The 18,829-nt window shown below is 43.3% G+C and overlaps 1 protein-coding gene across 2 annotated transcripts in view; it reads right to left on the bottom strand.

The window, feature by feature from the left end:
• Window positions 1-903: 903 nt before the first annotated feature.
• The window catches only part of LOC138250305 (P2Y purinoceptor 8-like), a 184,260-nt gene continuing 166,334 nt past the window's right edge, over window positions 904-18,829 (bottom strand). For both annotated transcript variants that reach the window (XM_069205056.1, XM_069205057.1), the window contains exon 6: window positions 904-4,953. In XM_069205056.1, coding sequence (XP_069061157.1) covers window positions 3,827-4,909 — 1,083 coding nt within the window. In that variant the 5' untranslated portion in view covers window positions 4,910-4,953 and the 3' untranslated portion in view covers window positions 904-3,826. The remainder of the gene's footprint in view (window positions 4,954-18,829) is intronic.

Genomic DNA, 18,829 nt, shown 5'->3' with positions numbered 1-18,829 from the left:
GTTCTCCAGGTGAAAGTTGAGGTCTCCTAGGAGGATGTAGTCGGTGGACAAGAGTGCGTGAGGGTTGACAAAGTCTGCGATGTCTTCGCTGAACTTGGCGCGGGGTCCTGGTGGTCTGTACATGAGGGTGCCTCTGAGGGTGGTCTTGGGGTCGCTGTGGATCGTGAAGTGGAGATGTTCGGCGTCGGGGAGTGAGTCGTCGGTGTGGATCGAGATGCGGATGGAGTTTTTGTGTGCGATGGCGATGCCTCCTCCGATGCGGTTGGTGCGGTCTTTCCGGATGATTTTGAAGCCGTCGGGGATGGCTATGGCGATGTCGGGTGCCGAGGAGGGGTTCATCCAGGTCTCGGTGAGGAAGGCGATGTCCGGGTTTGTTGAGTTGATGAGGTTCCACAGTTCGATGGCGTGCCTGTGGATGGATCGGGTGTTGACCAGGATGCAGTGGAGATTGCTTCCGGGGGGGGTGTTCTTGGCGGGAGCGGAGTGGGCCCGAAGGCAGGTGAAGCGGCAGTTGTTGCAGGTGAAGGATCCGTTTCGGGGTGGCTCGGTAGCAGCCCGGCGTGCGGCCGGGGTTGAGTTTGGTGAGCGTGGTGGAGTCGTAGGTCAGGCGGGAGGAGCGGGGACCAGGGGGTCGGGCGCTGGGCGTGGTCCAGGCGCGGACGGGCGCAGACGGGCTTGCCTTAGGCGCGCCTTCGGCGCGCCAGCGGCGCGCCCGCTGCGCGGCCTCGCAGCGGCCGCCATTTAAGGGGTAGCCGGGGAGGCGGGGTTAGCTGGGAGGCGGGAGGTGGGCGGGTAGGTGAAAAAGCGGGAAAAGCAACGGCGGGAAGCCTCGAGAATGGCGAGGAGGCCTATAAACGAAAAAGTACTGAAAAAGGTACGAAAAACGGGGAAAAAACGCGGAAAACAAGGAGAAAAGGCGGCGGAAGGACGGGGGGGACGGCGGGGACACTCGGCGAAGGCAGGCACTCGGGGTACACGGAGAGAAGGGGAGCGCGATCACAACAAGCAGGCAGCGAGGGGCACACACAGGCAAAACCAAGCAGGCAGACAGCAAAGGGCACACACTCGGGGTACACGGAGAGAGGGGAGCGCGATCACAACAAGCAGATAGCAAAGGGCACACACAGGCAAAACCAAGCGGGCAGACAGCAAAAGGGAGAAGGCACACAGGTCTGGTGGCGCTGTGAGGATGGGGGAGCGACCTACCCTGGGGTCAAGGGTCGCTACCACGGCCTCGCAGCGGCCGCCATTTAAGGGGTAGCCGGGGAGGCGGGGTTAGCTGGGAGGCGGGAGGTGGGTGGGTAGGTGAAAAAGCGGGAAAAGCAACGGCAGGAAGCCTTGAGAATGGCGAGGAGGCCTATAAACGAAAAAGTACCGAAAAAGGTACGAAAAACGGGGAAAAAACGCGGAAAACGAGGAGAAAAGGCGGCGGAAGGACGGGGGGGACGGCGGGGACACTCGGCGAAGGCAGGCACTCGGGGTACACGGAGAGAAGGGGAGCGCGATCACCACAGGATCCAGAAACCAGGGTGCATGGTGAGGAAATGCACTACCTGGATACAATGGCAGGGGATGTTGCAGCTTAGATAGCACTGGAACAAGGACTGCCCAAAAGATGTTCATCTGTGTTCTTTTTTCAGGAGAACATGATGACTTCCAATTTTTGCATATTTTCAGATTTCTAATCAATGTGATTTGTGATGGACATTAAAGAGCAGCTGTCAATTTTTTCAATGGTAATAACAGGGTAAATGTTGGTAAATCCTTGCAATGGACCTTACAACACAGCACAGTGAGATAAACCTGGATTCGCTTGTGTTTCAAATTTTAGCATTTGACAGATAGGCCCTCATTAAGAACAACCCGGTTAATTGCAACACACAATTAGTATCTGAAAAATATCTACAGATAAAATGATGACATTTAGCTGGAAAAGATTTCCCTGTAATCAAGGCAGTAGTGAAACACCCATCATATCAGCTTCCTCGAGGGTGCTACTTTGGCAGATTATAATAATTGTATGGTCCTTCTTAACTTTGATCTGCGGCTGCAAGGTGACAATCAGGTGTAGAAGCTTATAAGTAGCTGTAGGGAGCAAGATGCCATGTCACACCTACTTGGCACAGCTGTGACTCAAGAAACCAAAGAGGATAATACAGATAAATGACTCTAATGGCAAAAAGGTCAGCGGCAAAATGAGCAAGTAAGGGCAAAAAAGGAGGAAGAAAGAAAGAAGAAAAAAGAAAGAAAGAAAGAAAGAAAGAAAGAAAGAAAGAAAGAAAGAAAGAAAGAAAGAAAAAGAAACAGGATGAAAAGAAGGCAGAAAAGACTAACGAACGAAGGAAACAAAATATAGGAAGGAATATGGAAAAGTCTTCAGAAAGAAGGAAAAAATCAATAAAAAGAGGAAGAAGGAAAAGAAAGAATGAATACGAGAAAAACGTATGAAATAATGGAAAGAGGAAAAGAAGAAACAAGAGTAGGAAAGACTGATGATGAAATTAAGGAAAGACAGAGTAAAATAAACAATTAAACAAGGGTATGAATGTGCCTTCATCACAAGGATTGAGAATACTTACTTTTCTCACTTGCACATCGTGCCACATAGTTCAAAGTGGGAGGTGTTTTATTTTTCTGGCTACTCCCTTGTCAGCAATTACCGGAATCTACAGTTATTGGGGCATTAAGTACCAAAATCTGAATCTTATTCCCCAAACATTTGGAATTTGTTGATATTTTAGGAAGGCACTGAAACGCCTGGCTATTCTAGCGACCTTATGTCTCCAGCTCCATCTTATCTCCCACTGTCTGATCGCCAGCAGGCTCTACTAGGTGGTTGTGCGCTATAGACATCCTTTCAAGTAATATCATGTCAAATCTTTCAAATATTTATCAAAGAGGGACTATGTCAGGTGCAATAAATCACACCAATTACCAGGCCCGTGGTAATGAAGCCATAGAATAATGTTTAATATACCACTGAAGAGTGCCCGCCTGACTTCCTAGATAAAGCTTTCCTGTAGAACTGTTAATGCAGGCACCACTTCTCATCTCTCTGTCTTTATTAAAAATATTGATTCTGACTATTTAAATGCAGTTGAAGTGGCTAGATCAGGGATCGCCACCCTTCTCTGTAGTAAAAGCTACTTATGTTCAATGAAAATCATCTAGAGCTACAAATATTATTAAAATTGTAATACTGACCACATCATACACGTTTTTGTTTTGAATATGCACTTTTCAATTTTTGTAGTCTGGGATGCTCACAGGAGAGCTTCTTGTACCCTGAATGTTTCACTAGTACATTCATGTTGTCAGATCAGGGTGGTTTGATGCACGAAGGCTGCAGTTTCTTGTGTTCTGTCAAGATAGAAGCTAGTGTAGCAGTTTGGCCAGGACTGTTTTTTTCTGGTGCAGGTGCAAGTCTGATTTTCATACGGCTGGTCTCTGTTTGGAGTACCTCTGTGGACAAAAGAATGATGAACTTGTATGTGGCCCAAGCGATTGTCAGCAGTGATATTAATTGAAGAATCATACCCTTGATTTTTTCTTTTGCTTTGAAAGTAAACATAAACACACTGCATAATGAAAGGTACACACTAGGTAACTCGCCCATTCGAATGGGTTTTTCACTCTCCCTAGGAATTCTTGAGAATTTACCCTACTCTACTCCTTATAGATTGGTTGATGTCTGAATGGGTAATTTATTGTACTGACGTTCACAACCCAAAGTTGTGATTGGAATTAGTTAATGTTGAGCGCTACTCCTTTTTCTGTCTTTAAAAACTCAAGTATCAAATTCCCCTATTTTGTTGGCCCACTGGAGTTAAAACACGCTTTCTTCCCTTCTCAAAAGAGATTTACTTCTTGATGGTAATCCATCACCATGCCCACTGGAAAAGGTCAATGACCGGCTTGACCTTGAGAAAAAACTTCCACTTCTGACCTCAGTACCTTCAACGGATGAATTTCGGCCCAACACTTGCATTATTTTTTTCTGGAACTCTTTGGATACAAAATAGTAAATAAATGGATCCAGGCAGCTACTGAAGCAGCTGATGGTGAGGGTCAGTTTGTAGATGTGGTAATAGCTCTTATGGAAGAAAAGACGAGAAATCATGTGAACGAGAAGGATGAAGTTGTTGGGAGCGAAGCATATGATGAACACCAAGAGAACTGCGCTAGCGAGTTGAATCGACCTTTTCTTCTGTCCGTTGCCATACCTGTTTGATGTCTTGATCAGCTCTCGGATTATACAGATGTAGCAAGCCACTGTCACGAGGAACGGGATGAGGAAAAGGAAAACAAATAATGCAATGAGGAATGCGGCCCAAGATTCGACATTTGGCAGCATGCCCCACTTCAGAACATCAAAGCAGGTGATGATGCCTAAACTTTTCACTTCGTAGGTAAGATCGGTGCTCTCCATTGGATACAGCACAACTAGAAGTACTGCCCATATTCCCAAGCAGGTGGCAATGGCATACCTTTTTTTACTCCACTTGGCTGCGTTCATGGGGTTGACCACACCAATGCAACGTTCTATACTGATGCAAGTCATGGTGAGGATGGACGAATACATATTGGTGTAGAACAAGACAGTTACCAGATTGCAGAGATTTTTTCCAAACGTCCAATTATTCTTTTGTGCATGATATATAATCTGGAAGGGTAGTACAGAAGCCACGGTGAGGTCTGTGATGCTGAGGTTGATCAGGAAGATGACCGAAGGGCTCTTTGGTTTAGTGCGGAAACATAGCAGCCAAAGGGAAAAAATATTGACAGGGATACTAATGACAACTACCAAGGAGTAAACAACGGGCAAAGTGTTGGTAATTACGCTGTTCTGAAGCATTTCCAGCGTTTCATTGTCCAGAACTTTGAGTGACGATCCATTCATGTCCATCATGGCTCAAAATGATATGTTAAGACGTCTTTTTGGCCCAATTAGAACTATTAGAATAAAACAAAGAAGAATATTAAATCTTGAGAAAGGAGATTGCAATATATTTTAGTATGTCTGCATGAAAGGAATAACAGCCACATGGCCATTGTTTCACGTTTTGGTTGAATCCTTTAGCAAATTGTAAACTTGCAACAAAACCAAATTATGCAGTGTTTCTAGAGTGTATTAAACTAGTACCAAAATATTATCTGACTTCAAGATTCCAAGCATTGTATACATGGTAGCTCTGTGGATCAGCTTCAGCTACAGCAATGAGTGAAACCTGTAGGTGAGGAGTATGAAGAATGATAGAGCTCACTTAGCCATTCATACCTTTGTGAATATTCAAAAGTGCCAACAAGCTATCTATAAATTAAGTGGCAATAGACAATTTTGTATGTAGTATAAACTGTTTATATTATTATAAACAAACAAAAAGTGTTAAGATATGAATTTGAACATTATCTATGTTAGTAAACTATACCAAACAAAGCACACACCGATCAGCCATGCTAGCGCTACTTTTAATGTATCAGTTCGGATTTTGGATTATTCTAAAGCAGTTTCCGAAAAACTTGTCATATTTGCTTACGAGTCAAGGAACTTTATTTCATTGACCTAAAATAGATACATTCCTGGGGAACCTCGATCATATCCTTGGGGCATATACCATACTAATAGCAATCCAGAGCTATGGGAATTGCTGTAACATAACATATTATGACATAACATATCAAACAAAAAATTATAAATATGGGCCTGAATGTCCTTGGCATCTCTATAAAATAGTATTTTACTTTATTACTTGTAAGTTTGCGCTGTTTGTGCGTCAAAAAATGACACAAATGCGGCGCTAAAAAAGTATAAATATGGGCCTCAATGTGTAGTTCCTCCCAAATGAGACCTATGTGTTCAACCAGCCTCTGACTCCCTCATGACGGCAATGTCTCAACTTTATGAATAATCCCTTAGTTGATCAGCAAAATGGAGGAGGATTGTTTTTCTGTAAAAGAAGGCTGACATTCTGGCTTTATATGAATTTGTAAGCTATTGCCACCACCTTGAATTTCGCTATTTGTGAATTCCAACAATGTCAACTGCTGTACCTGCTTTCTGCTGCCAACTTTAGATCCACTCACTGATACATTTATGAAACATTTCTTTGCTCATATTTGAGTTTTATTAACAAGTATAATCCATAAACCTTTTACTGTCTGTCTGCAAATCATATGCAAAATATGCCAAAGTAAAACCAGTTGCTGATAAGTTCATTCGTATATGTAATAACATTATGGGGGTCATTACGACCCTGGCGGCCGGCGAAAGTTGGCGGTAATACCGCCAACAGGCTGGCGGTGTTCCGCCAGCAATTATGACCGTGGCGGAATTGCCACGGCCATACCGCCGGCCCCTCCAATATACCGCTGCCCTGGGGATTATGAGTCCCCGACCGCCAGCCTGTCTGTGGCGGTACACACCGCCATTGAAAGGCTGGCGGTAAGGGGACTTGGGGTGCCCCTGGGGGCCCCTGCACTGCCCATGCACTTGGCATAGCCCCGTCGCGCATTTCACTGCCCGGATTTCGGGCAGTGAAATGCGCGACAGGTGCTACTGCACCCGCTGCACATCAGCATTGCCGCCGGCTCGATTACGAGCCAGCTGCAATGTTGATGTGACATTTCCGCTGGGCCAGCGGACGGTAACACTGTTACCGTCCGCTGGCCCAGCAGAAATGTCATAATAGGGAGACAGGAATACCGCCGGCAATGGCGGTATTCTGTCTCCCCCGGCCTCAGCGGTCTTTTTCCAAGACCGCCGAGGTCGTAATGACCCCCTATGTTTTTTTTATCACATCCATGCCTGTATTCCATTTCTTAAAGTGCTCGACATTTATTTGATCAGCTATTATTTCAGTGGAAGATGTATAGATAATATTATGTGCTGTCCTAAGCACTTTTCCTTTTGTGAGGGTGTCCAAGTATTTTGTAGTCCTACAGATATCATTAGAAACAAAGCAACAAATGGGGTGGGCTCTTTTGCCAGTATCCCAATCAGGTATGCACCTTACAGAAGAATTTTAGTAATTCTATGTGGTAGTGAATATGACAAATAGAGTTAGGTACCTTGAAAGAATCTATGGTAAAATTAAAACGTGCCCACTATATGGACAATTTTTAGTGATGCTTGGGGGTAATGGAGTCTCTAAGCTTTTTCAAAAGTATTACTACTTGTTTCTCAATTACTAAAAGGAACACAACCTATCACACTTGAAAGATGAATCACGTATGACACCAAACAAAAAAGGAATGGAGAAATTACATGTTTAGTAATAAAGGGCAATAATGGCAGATTAATAAACGCAATCATCAATAACCGTGGTGCAGCTCATGAATGTTATCTACCTCCAGTAGGGTATCAGTGAGTTCAGGTTCTTATTCGTATTCAACATTTCCAGACACCCACATGACACTCATGTGAATACTTAGGGCCTCATTTACAAGGCCCGCAGGGCAGGTCAGAGCAGTAAGTGCCTTGTTGCGCCGCCCTGCGGCACCGGGAATGGGTAGAAATGCACTACGTCTACAAGATATGGCACATTTCTGACATCTTCCCCTATTCTGGCACACAAATTGCTGCCATGTGCCAATGCAGGAAACCTTGCACCATGATGCAAGGGTGCCTGTGTTGTGGGATGATTCTTTTAGTGCAGGAAGGGAGACCTTGCTGCACAAAAACAATCACAAGAGGTGTTTTCCTCTTTCTGTGTGTGCTGCAGAATAACAACATGAAAGCCGTTCGAAAAACAACTTGAACTACTTTGATAGACTGAAAGTAAACCTAGCAAGGCTCACAGAATCATGCCAAATACTCATATTATCCTCATCTACATTTTAATAATTGTTGTTATGGTTTACTTCAATCCTCCAAGCTGTTTGTAAAGTTCTGGAAGTCATACATTTTCAGTGGGAGAAGAAGGAAAGTTGCAGCAATAGGGGCTCGACATGGTTGAATACATCAATTGAGTGGTCTGTCTGTAGACTTGAACTTTGTTCACAGTGGGAAAAATGGTAAGAGAATCGCAAAACTGTCTTTTTCAGGATGGCTTAACATCGGATCCCTGTCCTGTAGAGAGGAACTGCTTCTAAGGAGGTACTATAGACTGCAAGCAGCCTACCAGCCCACTTTGTAGGCAGAGGCCATGTTTCCGTTCCCCTGGCAGAGGACCACACAATCTAATGTCTTCTGTGTATCTGATGGTGCAGAGGTTAAGGAGTTGAAAGAGATATTTGAGGAGTAGGTGCTATGTGATTTTGGCCTCTTTCAGGTAACATTTATGTTTCTAAAAACAAATTGCCTTGGCTCAATGGGAATTTTCTCCCAGTGCACAGCGTATCAGCCCTGTGGTGGTGGACAACCTGTCAAAGTTTCCAACAGCAGAGCCAGCTGGGGCACTGTCACCTGAAACCTAACACTTTATCCACCCACAAATGAGGTGAGCAAATCCCAGATTTTGCAGGACATGAACCTCAGCCCACCCCGCAATGTTCCAAGTAAGTCCTTAAGTTTCAACTTTTAGAAAAGTTTTATAACTCTGTATCTTTGAAACAAAATGTTCTCAAACTTTAAGAAAAAAAAGCTCCGTAGGTACCATTCAAAAGTTTGGTGACTCCTTGGAATCCCATATCAGTTCCACACAAAACATGCTTCCATCTGGTTCCCGAGATTTGTCAGCAGCAGCAGCACCAGAGTCCTTCGTTCACCATTTCCTATTCTCTCCTAGCCCCAGAAGGGGCATTTCAAATGGATGGCAGGAGAAATATCTTGTTATAAAGGATCCATTGGTTTTCCTCGTAAGAGCCTCAGCTTTGTATGTTTCTAACCACAACAGAGAAGTACTTGAAGGGCAAGCAAGCTTCTCTGGTAGGGCCTATACCTTCCTCCTGAAGTCGTTCTCTACTTTATTTTACCTACTACATTTTCAAGAACAAATCAAACTCAATCAAATGTTTAGATGATATTATTTTGTGCTCTAACTGAACTCCATATTTATATTTTGATGCCAGACCCATCTAGCATCAAAATATCTGAGTTAGCGTCAAATTTTGGGAGCGCCAACCCACCTTGCGACATATTGCGACAATGATATGCAAGGTAGGCGTTCCCTTTCAAAAAATGACTCTAGCCCCCAAGCGCCATATTTACCTCAGATGCAAAAACGTCGCACTCTAAGGAAGTGGACCCAAAAAATGATTCTAAGGCTGATTAGAGTCAAATTTTAACACATGGTCAGAGCAGGCGTTAAAAAGAAGCCCATATACCACCACTTAAGGAAAACATACAGAAGGAGCATTTGCAACCTCTAGGACAACATGGAAGTGTTACTGCTCCAGCTTGGCACACGCCGCAGACATCAGCGATGACAACAGGTCCCTCCACTACCACCACAGCAACTCCAAACACTACCACAGCAGCCACGAAGGCAGCGCAGAAGGCAGGAAAGATCTTTCGACAGCATGCACTTGCGTTTCCTCTTCTCCTTTTCCTGGTACTTTGTTGGACCCTTCTGGCTGGTACTTGAGTGTTTGGGGTCTCCCTGGGGTCTCTCCTGGCCTGCAGTCTCCATCTTGTGTTTCAATTAGTATTTTTCTTGCTTGTGCACTGTTTGTTAATGCTAATGCGGTAAAAAATGGCACCAACCCGTTTTGTGTGATTAATATGTGCTGCAAAATGGTCTAGTGGCACTTTTGCAGCTTTAGTGTCATTTTTCCTCAAGGTATGTCGCAATGGTCAGTGTCATTTTTTTTTACACTAACCATTCCTTAGCATCATTGTGCGTAATTTTTTACATATGGCGCACGGAAGCCGCTAGGGAATGACATTAGCTTGCATAAAAAATTATGATGCACAACTGCGCTAGTGCAGTTGTGCGTCATTTTTCATAAATGTGGGCCAAAGTGCCTCAGTCGCTACATGGTTTGTGTCTTTGTAATGTTCTTTTCCATGCTAAGATGGATGGTTGAGAGGAAAACATCTGGCAAATGATTTAACTGCAAATTTTAGTAAAATGTGGAAAATTTGAAAATATACATAAGTTGAGCAATGCATATCACTAAGGACAAGACAATTATTAGGGAAATCATATAATGATATAATTACTTACCGGTAATTTTCATTACTCTGAATACCCTGTTTCTTGTACCAACACACATATGAAGTGTTCCATCTCTGCTTTAACCTGCGTGCCCTAGCCCTACCCAATAAAAAAATTGTTTGGGCAAGCCACCCCCTGCCCTCACCCACCTCTTCTCCTTCAATCACCCTTTCCCATATCTGGGTATAAAGGGCCAAGGAGAAAAAAGCATTGGGTTTGTGAACATGAACTCTAGGTACTATCTAGTACCCCTAGCAACCTCTAAATGGCATCCATGTTACCCTCTCACACTCCCCTGCTGATCTCCCTCTCGTTCTACACCATCCACACTTTCTTTTTCTTTGCCTGATAATTTTTTCTCTGAATTATTAAAAATTCGTAATATTCTGTTCTCTTGCTTTTCTTTTCCTACAAGTCAACTATTCCTTCTTATTCTACCTCTGTCTTTTCCTCTCCCAGCAGCAGCGCTACACTATAAACTATCCTCTTCCTAGTTCCTCTGCCCGAGCCCCTCCTTGAACAAGGCTGTCTGTCCTGCTGGTGACCAGTCCAAGGAGTAGGAACTGAGTGGGCATCACAGGATCACAAGAAACCAGAGTGTTCTTCTCCACCTTTGGTCCAGTGCATAATTTGAGGTGGTGGATGCAGGCAGGGCCCACCAACACTTGGTTTTGGGGACCAGCACTTGTCCTCATCAGACTTGGACCCAGTGTAAAACACAGGAAAACATAACAGGAGGAAAGGAGGAGGAAGAAACAATTGTGACAAAGGGAGGAAGTAAAGATGAAAAAAACTTGCAAGAGAAGAATAAGAGAGGTGAAAGAAAGATTCATGAGGTGGAATCAAAATTTGAGTAGTCTGGGTATTAAACAGTCTTGACATTCATCACCGTCGGCTGCGGGCTTCTGAGAAAATGTTTTGGGCACTGGCCCCTATTTTTTTACAAATTAAGCACTGCGCTGTCGTTCTGTCAAGAGAGACTCTGTTGGCATTTTCAGGAGGGGAGGAATAGCAATTGGGATCTAGAAGTTGGAAATCAGGTTGGCACCTATTGAAGCTGGGATGTTGGCGGCCATAAACAGCATTTATATCCTTAGTACTCCATCAAGCCTGTCCCTCCTCCTATGTTGCTCTGCCCATTGTGGTTGTGTTTAGATTTGTTAGTAATTGTTTATTACACCCCACCCACACTGCATGCATTGTGTTCTAGTGCATTGTTGTGCTGTTCTGAGGTGTATTTTTTTTTCAGATCATACTTTTCCTTTTTCAGGATCTTTTCCTATCTGCTTTTGGCTCGGGGTATTTTTGGGCGCTAGTTAACCACTGTTTTTCTTTATCCTATGACAGCTGTAATTGGATTTTATTTCCCACTTGCAATATTTATCGCTTGTGGCAAATATCGCTGTCGGTATTTATCAAGTGCGATGTTTACCACACACTGAACCATGGGAATCGGTATTTACGACATGAAATGAATAACCAGAGTCGTAGTTTCAGGAGGGTGTTTGGAGAGTTACACCCCCCTAAAAAATATATTTGCTGGAAAATAGTTGGGTACAGGTGCTTTCCGTCGGGTATGGTGAAGTGTCTGTCGTATTTGAAATGGAATTTTTACATACACTCAGACAAAAAAACGCTCACACTCTCTCCCTCTCAGCTTTGAAAGTCTTGATAAATGTTGGTTATTTCAAAATATTGTGTTTTCTACCCCTTAGTACTCCTACCAATCTGCTTTTGTCTCACTTTCCACTGCCCCTTAAGCCTCTCTCATGTGCTTTGTCCTAAAATGCATCTTGACATTAAAACACAGTCATTACCATGCATGACCATTACCACAGAGGCATTAGCAGGCATATACCTTTATCATACATGCCTTTATCACACATGCCTTTACCATCAATATACCTTTACCACACATGCCTTTACAACAAAAGGCATTAATGGTAAAGGCATAAGCATGGTAACGGTTTTAAAGGTATGTATTTAAAAAATAAATGTACAGGCATGATTGGTAAAGATGTATGCCTGGTAAAGATTTTGCAGGTAAGTATTAAGGGCCAGATGTAGCAAAGAGATTGCGAGTCGCAAATGGCGAAAATCGCCGTTTGCGAGGCGCAAATGCCTCTTTGCTATGTAGAAATGCATTTTGCGAGTCGGATCCGACTTGCAAAATGCATTTCCAACTCGCAAATAGGAAGGGGTGTTCCCTTCCTATTTGCGACTCGCAATGCTATGCAATTCCATTTGCGACCGCAAAAGCGCGGAAGTGGATGGTAACCCAGTCGCAAACGGGAAGGTGTCCCCATGGGACCCCTTCCCCTTTGTGACTGGACATAAAATATTTTTTCAGAGCAGGCAGTGGTCCAAGGGACCACTACCTGCCCTGAAAAAATCCAAAACAAAAGGTTTCGTTTTTTTTTCTAAGTGCAGCTCGTTTTCCTTTAAGGAAAACAGGCTACACTTTGGAAAAAAAAACTGCTTTATTTAGAAGCAGTCATGGACATGGTGGTCTGCTGTCTCCAGCAGGCCGCCATCCCCGTGAGTGCCCAGAGTCGCTATGGGGTTGCAAATTGCGACCCACCTCATTAATATTAATGAGGTGGGTCTTTGCGACCCCATAGCGAGTCGCAGAAGGTGTCTGAGACACCTTTCTGCATTTGGTTTTGCGAGTTGCTATGACTCGCAAATTAAGTGTTATTAAATACATATGAATATATATATTTATATTTATACATATATATATATATTTATATATATACATAAATTTGTATATATATAAGTATATATATTTAGGGTTTTTTAGGGTTTAGGGTGGGGTTTAGGGTGATATGGGCATTTTTAAGTTTTATGGTGGGTATGGTTTTTTGGGTGGCAAGGGTAATTTTAGGTTTTAGGGTGGGCATGAGTTTTTGGGTGGTAAGGGGATTTTAGGTTTCAGGGTGGGTATGGGTTTTTGGGTGGTAAGGACATTTTTAGGGTTTAGGGTGGTTAAGGGATTTTGGGTGTTTATAGTAGGTATGGGTTTTCGGGTGGCAAGGTGATATATATTCTCTTTTCTCCCTCTGCTGCATTCTCCGACATTTACATGTCTTTCCTCCAGATGTGCTTCAAAGAAAAAGGCAGCACAGCCGGGTACGCTCAAGCTAAGAATGTGTGCATTTATTTGATTTTTTTTTTCAAAAGTATGATCCATGCGATCAAAAGTGCAAGTACTAAGAAAATATGGTGACGTGTTTCAGCAACAGGCCTTCCACTGACCAATGCATATGTGTGGTGAAAACTTTCATTGTAAATACATGTGTAGTATTGATGAATGCATTGTACTGACCGCATTGCACAGGCATGCATGGTAAATGCTTGCATGGTTCAGTCAGACATCACTGCATTTCAGCTTGCCATTTCTGATTATGTACCTTTATAATTTGATCTTGATATGCACCTGTATAGGACTGATTACTAATTTGTGATAAATCCACTAAACTTTCCATATTCGGTTCTTGGTTCTCACGGTGTGGCCAAAGGGGCTTCACGAAAATTAAATTGTAAAACTGATGCTAACTCTCTTGCTTCCAGTCAACTACAAAGGTCCATCCGATGGAGACTACCTTCCACTTCGATGCGTGCTCTTGCAGATGCATACTTGCCAATGGTAATTGTGAGAAAGTGTGAGATACGCAGATGAAGGATTTGGGAAAGATGTGGGGAGAAATAAGGCAAAGTGTCTAAAACAGTGAGAGAGTCCAGAAGAAAGTGGTGTGAAGGGCAGAACAGGAGTGTCTGATACAGACCTAATTCACAGTCTCATAATTTCAGAATTGAAACATTTTCGATTCTAATTATTCACATCAATACCATTTCACTGATACAGCTAACAAACACTGGCAAAGCTAGTAGGACTGTCTTGCTCTAGGTTTATGTGTCAGTTGAGTGACTTCAGGATTCAATAAAGGAAAACTAAGAGAGGCACCCAAATACTGATCAGTTGGCACACTGTGTGAAACTCAACAGTTTAGTCTCCATGTTTTAAGCCACACAGTTAATCAGAGCAGGCATCTTCGAAAGGATTCGTAGTTATGCTTCTTTAGCCACTTCCTTTTGGAGACCCCTCGCCCACTATTTTCAACCCATTTAAAGCACTGTGTGAGGTGCGTGGGGGATCGAGGTTCAGTCACACATGTAGATATCTTCTGTGACCCCCCTCCTAGATACAGGCGAGGAAGATCCTGCTAAGAAACAGAAAGATATATAGGCCCAGATTTAAGAAGCTCTAGATTAGTGTCATTTCTTTTGCGTTAATGTGGCGTGAGGCTTCAAAAATCGCTGCGCCATATTTATGAAGTGGTGTCATGCATGCATTGCACCACTTTGTAACACATTGCGCCACATCATGCATGTGCCATGTATAATGTAGGTAAAGGGGGCATCCCCCTTTATGGGGACTGCAAAGATGGCACAGTGGAATCTAAGAGATTCCACTGTGTCATTTTTTGCAGCTACTTTTATAGAAGGCATCAAAAATGGAGCACACCATTGGTTACAATGGGCCCCTTTGTACTGTTCAGGATTAGGGCCATATTTGGGCGCAAACACTGAACAGTACATCAATAGAGTCAAACATTTTGACACTATTGCCCCTTACCCTGCTTCATATGAGTGCCTATTCAGAACTCAAATGTATGTTCCAGATCTTGATGGTCCTGGCGTGGAGGCAGCAGAAACACCTAAATGATTGTGTCACTGTCTTACAGAAATTACAACAGTTCCGTGATGACAACTCTTCTGCCAGTGCTGCCTCCACAGGAATTAAGGATGTACCTGTAACGTCTACCGGCTGGATTCCTAAAGTGGGGGATCTTGTACGTGAAAAGGTTGCTGTAAAAAAGGAATTTGGTCCTTCTTATCGTGCACCAGTCCCAGTCTTGGGAATACATGGTACCAGAGCTGTCATTCTACCACAGTTGGCAGGTGCCAAAGAAAATCATTTTGTCTCCATCGACAATGTCAAACTACACCATGTGGCCGATCCTGCACAGCTGACCAAAAGGAACAGCCAGTAGTTCCAAAATCCCTCTCACTACTGGTCAAGAAGTCCTCTACAAGTTGTAAGCAGCAACACTGACACCTCTCCGAGCTTGGTGAGGGTGGAAAATGATCTTGCATTAGTTCAACTGACATCAAATAATACGGAGATGATTGATCGATTTGACACAACTTCAGCACAGGCGGATGGTGCCATTTATTCTGTGCCACCACAAGAAACACCAACTCCACTAATTAACACGGCTCCTGGTTTTGCACAAACTGCTTCTTTATATTTTGCCAACATCAACGATTACGTCTCTGACTCATTCGCCTTTTCGGCACCTGAACTGTTAAAAACACGTAAGCTGATAAACTGGCTTAAAGTAATTTACTTTATTCTTCCATGGAACTATCTATGGCTTTCCTTGACTGTATTAGCTTTCCTGCTCTGGATTGGTGTTGTCATCTTTTTCTTTTTGTTAATACATGCTCATTTTCTTCCTGAAAAATCAACAGTTGAACTGGTGGATGAGTTCCTCAAACCACATTTTCCTTCTCACAAGGTACGCAGAGACCTGTCTTTTGTGAACATTTCCGCTATTCCAATTCCTGATGGGATTGTATGGGATAAAGTAACACTCAATATATACGGCCCAATCAAGGTCATTCAAATACCATATGTGTTTAAACTTTAAATGAACACTATATTAATACCCGGAGTCCTTTCTGATGATTGGCATGTGAAAACAGTTGATTCTTCAATGACTGAATTGCAGTATTATACTGTATTTGAAAACGAAGATGTTTATCAATCTAAAGAGAATTATGGTGATATGTTTTGCTATAATTATTGTGGGTACCATTTCATCCACAGAGCAAGCAGCCCAAAGACTGTTTTTAATTATACACAATAGGAACATTGTCCGACTCCACCACAAGGGAGTTCCAAAACATATTCTGAAAAGTTTGCAGATTTTTCTGGGCACAATCTTAAAAATGCTGAGTCATATTATTTCAAATTACCACCTACAGAAAACATACGCATATTATTGACAAATACGAAATGTATCTATTCAGATTCCTTTGTTTCCCGGTTGACTATAGAAGGCTATGAATATTGGCTGAAATCCATTGACTTAAAAAGTGTGTGGGGAACTAGACATCGGCAAATACGGAGGAAGGAAGCTTTATTTAGAGCATGCCTGATACCTGTTCAAATTATATTTTTTAATGAAATTGGACAACAAACAGGTTGTTTAGGCTTAGCAAAGATTAAGGAATTGAACATGCCCAGCATACCTGCCCCTGCAAAATTTTATAAATGGCAAAAATATATAAATGCAACTGAAGATCAGCTCTATGAATGGGTCCAGAATGGCACATTATTGTTTCACTGACACGTCCTGGCAGGTGGTTACTGTGGCCAATAGATTGTGGCCAATAGATACCAATGCGTGTCACAAACATTTTATCAACTCCTTGGGGTTTTTAGAAATAGTAGGCCTGACCTTATCTATATATCATCCGAACATGCAGGTATAGTAACAACATACAGTATAGTGAAACTATGCAAGCAATGGTTAAGGACTTCCTCACTAGATGCGGTTAGAGAACACCTCAGTCTCCTGTCTAGTAACACCGACTTACAGGACTTCCTGTTAGGCCCAAGAAAACAACGCAGAAAGCGCTTCTTATATAAAGTATGTAATGAAATCTGGAAGCTTTCACAACAAGAAGCTGCTGCCTGATTAAGGCAAATAGACCAGGCAAATTTAAAAAAGGCATTAGCTGTTGTAGATAATGGGATTAATATCCTGTCCGACCGGATGTACACCCTTCAGGTGGCAAGGTCGTCAGCAGTGATACAGTCCCTTTTAATTACCAACTTTCCGAGACACTTTGGTGAACTCGTGGGAAAGATATTTAATGAGTCCAGTACTACTGGAATCACAAGTTTCTTTAAGGCTGTTGGTTCTGGTTTCATTCACACCTTCTCCTCCTTATTCGGTTTAATACCATCAGCCATCCACTCAATATTCTCCAGTATTTTTGGGGGATTTCCAATAGCTTTGGCTATAATAGTTGTCATTTTGCTGTTGCTATTTTTTATGCGCAATGGCTGTCCCGCCGCAACAAGAAGGAATGAAAGAGCTCCCATCAGCGCAGCTGTGTCGTGAATGCATGATGCAGTATTTTGGAGCACCACTCCTGGAGCAATTGGAGTGTTATTGGTCTCTGTCATTCAGACCGGTTTTGCATTGTGTGCAGCCCGTGTTTCGGTGCCTCTGGTGCTCTTTCGAACATGCACTGGAAGTTTGTCTTTCTACGCGGTGTTTGCTTTCATTGGACACTGATCTATTGATGTTCTCGCTGAGGGCTCATTACCAGACATGCGCGTTGAGGGTGCGTTTGCTACGGGAAGCTACTTATGAGTTTCCCTTCCTGGAGGATGTGGCTCTTAACTCATTATTGGGCACACCACGGAATGCTGCCTTGGCTGAGGCTCAGGCTATGGAACACGATTGCTCCTTGGTCCTTCCCGGCAATGCCTTTCCAACTTTAGCACCTGCTGAAGTGGAAGATTTCCTGTCCTCCATTATCCCGGAATCTATTGGAAATACTAAAAATAACTCTGACTCTTGAAATTTGGTCCATTTTATGCCACATGTTAACATTTTAAATTGTCCTTTTTATATATGCTCATGTGCCCCTTAAACTTGTCATTATTTACATGTTTTTATATAGATATCTTAGATAGAGTTTTAATAGCTTTTATATATACTTAGGCTTTGAACCAGCTTCAACTGACAAGGGGAGGGTGTTGTGTAGCCATTTTAGTTATAGCTCCATGCACTTTATTTTAGCATACTATGCCTGCTGCTATGCACTTTAACCTAGATATATTTTATTCAGCTTTGTTTATTACTATTACAATAGCCACTTTCACAGTCTTGTTTTATTTTCTCTCTATCTGACTGTTTTTGCTTAGGCCAGCACTCTGTTTTCAAACAAGACATTCTTGCTCACTCTGTGCTTCTTCCAAGGCTTCCCTGAGAAACCAGTTATGTGATGTGCTCGGCTGCCCAATCATTCCTGCCCTTGGGTAGAGATGAGGCACTGCTAGCTAGCCGGAGCAAAACCTGGATTGGAGCGACAGGTGTCACCTGGTGTGGGAGACTCAGTCTCCCACACCACAGGCGATTCTGCCGCTCAAAATCCAGTAGTCTCATTCAAATAAAGAGAGCCTATGTGACAATAGCACCTACTGCTGGCCCTGTTTTGCTGCTTTCCTCTGCTTTGCTGCCCTGTTTCAGGCACCCGCCACCTCCCCTTCTCTCTTTCTCCTCTTTTTGCCCCCTGCTTCAGGTGCCACCGTGTCCCACTGTATTTCCTGCTCTACACCCTCTCCCACCCTCCTGCACTCCTCCCACTCCAGGACCTAATTAATGGCAGTCGCTGCACTTCATTGAGCAGGTCCCCCAGCTCTCCCGGCACTTACTGGTCAGTGCTTTGTAGAGCTTGCAGTAAATCACCTACTGCCCTGCTCTGTTTTGCTGAATTCCTCTGCTTTGCTACCCTGTTTCAGACCCCTGAGGCCTCCCTTCACTTTTCCCACTCTTTTTGCCCCCCCACTTCAGACCCTACAGTGTCCAGCTGTTCTTCCCACTCTGCAACCCCTCCTGCCCCATACTCCGCCCAATTCCGGACCA

This window comes from Pleurodeles waltl, chromosome 8, assembly GCF_031143425.1.
Source record: "Pleurodeles waltl isolate 20211129_DDA chromosome 8, aPleWal1.hap1.20221129, whole genome shotgun sequence".
In the NCBI taxonomy this organism is placed as follows: Eukaryota; Metazoa; Chordata; class Amphibia; order Caudata; family Salamandridae; genus Pleurodeles; species Pleurodeles waltl.
The sequence above is the reverse complement of the archived record's forward strand: the minus strand, read 5'-3'. Positions and strand labels throughout refer to the sequence as shown.